General features: G+C 47.6%; 1 protein-coding gene and 1 long non-coding RNA gene across 4 annotated transcripts in view; one reads left to right on the top strand and one right to left on the bottom strand.

Moving 5' to 3' along the window:
• Nucleotides 1-202: 202 nt before the first annotated feature.
• Nucleotides 203-6,362, bottom strand: LOC308054111. 2 transcript variants are annotated; one of them, XR_013923962.1, is made up of 2 exons: nt 6,233-6,362; nt 203-5,011 (listed from the first exon to the last, which is right to left on the bottom strand). It is a non-coding gene; the product is annotated as an uncharacterized lncRNA (long non-coding RNA). The 2 variants fall into 2 exon arrangements; XR_013923963.1 differs by lacking the exon at nt 6,233-6,362 and adding an exon at nt 5,346-5,480.
• The window catches only part of BRWD3 (bromodomain and WD repeat domain containing 3), a 62,583-nt gene continuing 62,021 nt past the window's right edge, over nt 5,900-6,461 (top strand). Inside the window, exons 1-3 of one of the 2 annotated variants that reach the window (XM_080366338.1) lie at nt 5,900-6,125; nt 6,222-6,280; nt 6,422-6,451. In XM_080366338.1, coding sequence (XP_080222464.1) covers nt 6,089-6,125; nt 6,222-6,280; nt 6,422-6,451 — 126 coding nt within the window. In that variant the 5' untranslated portion in view covers nt 5,900-6,088. Of the gene's footprint in view, nt 6,126-6,221; nt 6,452-6,461 lie in introns of both variants that reach the window. The other variant, XM_080366337.1, reaches the window with a different exon arrangement.

The following is a 6,461-nucleotide window of genomic DNA, read 5'->3' as shown; positions in this document are numbered from 1 at the left end:
GAAGCATTAGTTTTATTAGTGACTTATAAAGGTCTTTATAAATACACTCCTGTGGGCAAACTTATACAAGATGGTTTTCTAATGCATCACCTCATGCAGTAATTAATATTTAATTTCTATTTCTTATAAGACTGTATTTAAAAAGTATTCATGAGCTTATTTACAATGTTATAGATCCTAATAAATATAAAAAATATCTCAAAAAGATTTAAAAGTTCTTTTTATTTCAATAGAAGTAGCACTTTTAAAAACCCAGCCTGCTCCTTCACAAAATAGCTAGTATTTTTGTAAAACTGACAAACAGAACTAAAACATGCTCACAACAGAGAAAGGGTATGGGATACACAGGGACATAATTCTATTTAAATTATATACTTAGCTGAAGGAGTTCCAGTAAAATTTGCACGTCCAGCTATGCAGGGAGAGGGCGATGAATTCCCAGTTGCAGTCGGACACTGTGTGCCCAGGCTGTAAGGCTCCCAGGTGCTTCCAGAAGTCAAAAATGCAGGGTTGGGCCCTACAAAACCACCCCAAATCACAAACCAAACATCAAAGCACTATTTAAAAAAAATCAGCAAGGTTTGGAGTTGCTGAATTACCCCCACCAGGAGATATCAGGTGGTATTTCTGGGGCGAAAGCCCCTTGGTGCATGGTGACCCCCAGCCTGGCAGCAGCCGCAGCCATCTCAAGAAAGAGGGTTCCCTAGGCGGCTGGAAAAGGTTGGGGACAGGGGGCTCAATCCCAGCCACGGGGCTCCTGGGGACACAGGGTCAGAATCGGTCCCTTAGATAAGGATGTAGCAGCCCGCAATTGTAATACCAACAATAACAAAAACTACCTTGTCACTTACAACCAACAGTCATTTTCCTGCTTGTAAAACTTGTGGGGTTACAGGTACTTTCAAGCATAATGTTGAAATTCAGTGATGCTGAATATATACTGGAATACTGACATTATTTACCTGGTCCTTCTGCTTACAGAGCTATGAGCATATAGGTGCACACATCACTGTTGCCCATCTCCATATGCATTTCATCCATATTTGAAATTCTGCACTTCTATGTAACATACAGACACAGAGGAATGTTTACCTAATATTCACAGAGAATGAATTTATTTGAAAACTCGGCAAAGAATACGTTCCCCCAGTTGCAGCGGTGATGTACATACCGTCTAGCCGATCAACAGCTAACATGTTAATGGCTGCCACAAGAAATATGAGATATGGATCGGTCCACGGAGTAACAGATGATACTGTTCCAGGCAGGTGACATTTTAGGCTCTAGTAAATGGATTTTAAGATTCGCAAAAGGAAGAAGCATTGTATTTGCATCATGCAGGTCAAATAATCTATCAACTTAGATGAACTATTATAAGACAGAATTCAGAAACAAAGGACAGTGGCGTCCTGACTGTTTCTCAGGAGCCTTCCATATGGGATAGTGTTACACCCAACTCGTGGGCGTCCGGCACCATCTAGAGGAAAGACAGGTACGATGCAGCAGGGAAATTCTAAATTTTTAAAAACAGCAAAAAACCCAGAGCAGATCTTGTATAGTATCTACCAGCTATTTAATTATTATTTAACAGCTCTTATCAAGGGAGAAAAATGTATGAAGGAGTGGAAACCTGGAAATTTGCAGGATGTCGATTTGCGCACAGGACTCTATGCACTCAAGCAAAACCCATGGTTGTAATTATTGCTAAGCATTTTGCACCTCATATGTTTTTTCTGAATAAATAAGCTATGATATAAACATTGAAATTTGAGGTTTCTGCATTTAGAGATCATCTTAAAGTAAACCTTAACTTCTCAATATCTGTATTTGCTTACAACTGCAGAGTACAAGGCAACTAATTCCTTCTAAACGGCACTTATTTTGTATCAGTTAAACAAAACCTTGGATTTAATTTCTGAAACGATTACTATCCTTGTTTACCATTTAACTGCATATGAAAAGCCCAAGATGAGCAGGATGTACACAGAAATGTTCATGGAAAATATTAAAAAAGTTGAAAACCCTTAAGTTGCTCTAGTGTTTAAATCCAAATGGATTCAGACATTGGCATTCCCATCTACATTTACTGAAAAGGGAAGGTACCATTCAGGTACAACTCAGCACACCTGCATGATTCCACTCTGAACTTTCTGTTTTTTCAATTTGCATCTGTACATTTCTGCTGGTTGTGAGAAAATACAATCATATTTTCACGCTATGTTAAAGCAGAAGTCAGAATTTGACTCATTGGGACAGTATAATGCTAAACACAAGAAGAGAGAACTGCATGTAACAGGTGTTACAAGCTGACTATAGGGAAGTTAAGTTAATTTTGTTGTCAAATTAAACAGGGGTAACCTCTGCCAGCTTGCATCTGCTCACAACTACAGTGACAGGATGCAATGGATCACTTTGCAGAGGAGGTACGGGCTGCCTGTGGCCAAGGTATGGAAAGTGTCCCCAGTGCAAGCGCTAGTACAGCCCTGGGTGAACTGGAAAGAGTCAAAAATCTGAACAATGGGTTATTGTTAGGTGCTGAGAGTTGTCTACAACACCAAATGGCTGCAAGTGCTGGTATTTGAGTATTACCGGTTTCTACTCCTAAAATTCATTAAAGGCTTTAATTTACTTATTTTTTTTCCAAGAGCAATATGGAAAGAAACTGTTACAATCCAGCTTCTTCCTTCAAGCACCTCTGCTTCTGAATACCTCAGTTGTTCATTTGTGAAGAGTACCACACCAGTTAGTACATTCTTCATCACTACGCGGTGCCACTGCTTCTGTTGGCATTTACATAATGGAGCTCTGCTTTGGAGAAAGATGAATAAGCAGACCCATAAAATCTTGCTTTCACTAGGAGATTTACTGTCATCCCCCAGCACGCTGCTTCTTGGATGCAGAGGATCCAGAAAGCGATGAGTCACCGAGCGGCAAGGTCTGCGTGTGGCTGCAGTGTTCTGTGGAAATGAAGCTCCTGGGGAATGAAAGCTATGCTTGAGGATGGGCATTACTCACCAGACGGATGACTCCTTAGAGGGAAAAACCCTGGAGAAGTGGGAAGAGGTATGGATCACAGTCCTTATAGCAACCTCAGGGAATAATAAAGCAACTGGGAAAATGTTAACGACAGGGAGCTGAGGTGCCAGGGAACCGGTGACATGGGAAGAGGCTTGGGAGCCGCTCCAGAGCAGTAAATACACAGCCACGACCGTGCTGATGGAGCCCAGCCAAGGGAAGAGTTACACAACAGTGTAACTAATGTTTTGGGCGTGACTCACGCTCTGTTTGTACTTGATCCGAACGCGGGATGCCGTAGTCTGCGTACCTGTACTCTGCAACACACACGTAACAAATAGCTGGGTGGTTACTAATGCGCCTCTTTCTTGTTGATGCCTGAATCCATCTGAGCTGTGAGGAGGGCACAACACAGAGCACTTCAGAGTGTTGAGCTGCAAGGTCGTGCATTTATAAGCACTGAAGCAAACAGCGTGTGGTGAGGCTTCTGGTTGGAATGGCATGGGAAGGACACAGGCCAGAGGTGGATGAGCTTACTTCGGGCACATTTTCTATCCCAGGCTTTCAACTTGAAGGCCCATTTGAGTTACTGTAGGAATTGCCATCAGCTCTAGATAGGCCCCAAAAGAATAATCCTGCCTATTGCGGTGGTGCAGCTTCATGTGTTGCCACCCCCAAGCTCAAATAAAAGCAAATCATGAGTAGGGTGATCCAGCAAGGCGCTGACCACAAGGTGCCACAGACACACACCATATTAATTAAGAAATATATAACTGTTAGTACTAGAATGCACCAGGACATGGTGCTATACAATCTTTACGGTGCTGTTTTCCCTTGACATAAAATTCTGTTTAGCTCAGAAAGACTGATATGCGCTTTTTCAGGGCATATTATAAAACATCATCTGTGTTTTTTTCTTTGCATTCCCATCATGCATAAGAAGATGAGTTTGCAATTCTCAATTCTGAAGACAGGTGGGAGAAACATTACCTCCAAGGATAATGAGTATCAGCATGCTCTTTCCCTAGCTGGCAATTTATTTTGAGAACTGCAGTTTTGCACTGTCTCTCTCACAGGAAGCACCAGCGCTGTAACTTCAAAGCTTTGGTGTAAGGCTCAGAAGGTGGGAGAGCTGTTACTATTGGAAAGGCACTGGAACTGGGGTTTGCAGCTTGGTGAGGTGGCACCTTGCATCCCTGCTAGTGATGAGCTGATCAATGGACCTGCCTTAAAAAAACCAAGAGCTATCATGGTGAGCAATTTAAAAATAAATCAATTAAATTCTCATTAGCAGCTCGAGAACTTTAGAGGATGAGGAAGAACAAAGTCTACAGATTGCCCGGTTAATCTGAGTTCCGGGCACAAAATAAAGAATTTTCATGGCTGTACGAAGGGGTAGGTGAACAGAGGCGCATTATGTGGAGAAGCTGAGTGTCGAGGACCTGACTCCTTCTCCAGAGAGCTACTGGCACTTGGTTGGGTACCTTGAAGCATCCCAAGAAGAGACAGCCAGCAGAAAGGATGGCATCCTGACAGCGACAGCAGGAAGAACTCTGAAACAGCACTTAACAGAAAGCCTAGTCATAAGTAGATGCTATAAATATATGCTAAAAATGAGTTTATACTTAATGTTTCAACGACATCGATTTAGGATGATTCAGCTCAGTATACAAAGCATGAAGATGAGTTGTCTTTTTTTATTTTCCAGTTATGACAGTGACTGTTAACACTGCCAAGGCTTGGGGAGTTCTAATACCAAATGCCAGGTATTTATAATAGCAGAACACAATTTTACACTGAAGAGTAATGTCAATCTACTTAATATGTTTTAGCAACTTATTGCTAAAGTGACATAAGTTTCTGGAGCTTTGACAGGATGCTTTCCATGGAAAAAAATGTTTGTTTACCTTAAGAGTATCTGCAGTGGCCGATACAAAACCTTTCTTTGCTTGAAGAGAACAGGTGCTGCATAAACCCTATTTTCATTTCCTGGATGCTGGAAGAAAACAATTTTAATTTGGCATCTAAAGCCACCCAAAGCCCTCTGTTCTGTAACCTTGGCAGGACTATGCCCCTTGGGGTGTATCGCTGGCTGCAGGTGCCAGGGAGAGGACACGTGCTGCTAACAGCCTACTTAACACAAGATGCACAACAGCTGCTCCAAGTATCAAGACCCTTCTCTCGTTGCTGAACACCAGGCATCCACTGCTCAACACTCTGTCTTGGGCACCTTGTTCTACCTTTACAGTGGATTAAACAATTTAATGAATGCAGCCAAAGAAACGTATTTTTCTGTGCTGCCAGCACAACACCGTACAGCTGTTCCACACCTGATAACGCCTGGCCAGGCCTCTTCCTACAACTGGTCCATTCCTGACAGGAGCCAGCGAGGGTTATCGGCTCTCCGCCTTCCCCTTGGCACCCACACAGTCCACCCTTGCGTGTCCCCTTCCACAGAACACGCGTGGGCTAACGATTCCCGAATCCGTGCGCTTTCCTTTAGAAACTAATTATTTTCCGGGCCCCCGTGGGTCCCCATTTCCCAGAGCGGGCCGCCTCCAGGCCCTGCAGCTCCGACGGTGAAACCGGGCGGGCCGGGCCGGGGGCGCCCGACATAGGCAGCCAGGCTCGCCCCCTACCGCCCCGCCCCGGCGACGGCCCCGGTGGGGTTGGCCGCAAGGCCCAGGCGCGACCCAACCGCCGCCGCCGCCAGCCGGAAGTGCCGCCTGACGCGCAAGCCCCACCCCCGGTGCGTCACCGCCCCGCCCTTCCGGCCCGGCGCTTCCGGCCTGTCCCCTCCCCGCGCCTCCCGTCGCCGCTTCCCCTCGCGCGAAGCCGCGCACCGCCCCCGTGCGGCGGGCGGCGCGCCCTGCACCCCGCTCGGCGGCTGCCTCTCGGGCCGGGATATCTATGGGGCGACCGGCGATGCGATGAGCCCGGGCGGGAGCCGCACCGGGGCCAGTGCCGTGCACGGGCAGCGGGGGTCCTCCATGGGGGCTCCGCCGCAGTAGGAGCGGCGTCTCCCCGGGGCGCGATCCGCCACCTCCCCTCCCCCTCGGGCCTCCTGAGGAGGATGGCGACGGCGGCCGCCCCGACCCAGCTCGAAGCCGGTGGGTATCGCTGGCGGCGGGGGCTGCCCTCCGCCCCGCCGGCCGCCCCCGCGTTGTAACCGTGTCCCCTTCTCCCCCCCCGCTCCCTCTCCGCAGAGCTCTACTACCTGATCGCCCGGTTCCTGCAGTCCGGACCCTGCAAGAAATCCGCCCAGGTGAGCGGGGAGCCGGGGGCTCCGCCGGGCCGGGCGGGGCCGGGGGGAGCCGGGGGGCGGCGGGGCCGCTGCGCTGCGGGCTCCGCACTCACGGCCTTTGTGCGTGTGTGTGTGTGTGTGTGTGTGTGTGTCTGTCCCCAGGTGCTGGTGGAGGAGCTGGAGGAGCACCAGGTAAGGCGGC

The sequence above is a fragment of the Falco punctatus genome (genome assembly GCF_963210335.1).
Source record: "Falco punctatus genome assembly, chromosome: 15".
Lineage (NCBI taxonomy): Eukaryota > Metazoa > Chordata > Aves > Falconiformes > Falconidae > Falco > Falco punctatus.
Note: the sequence above shows the minus strand (reverse complement) of the source record. Positions and strands in the feature narration are given on the sequence as shown.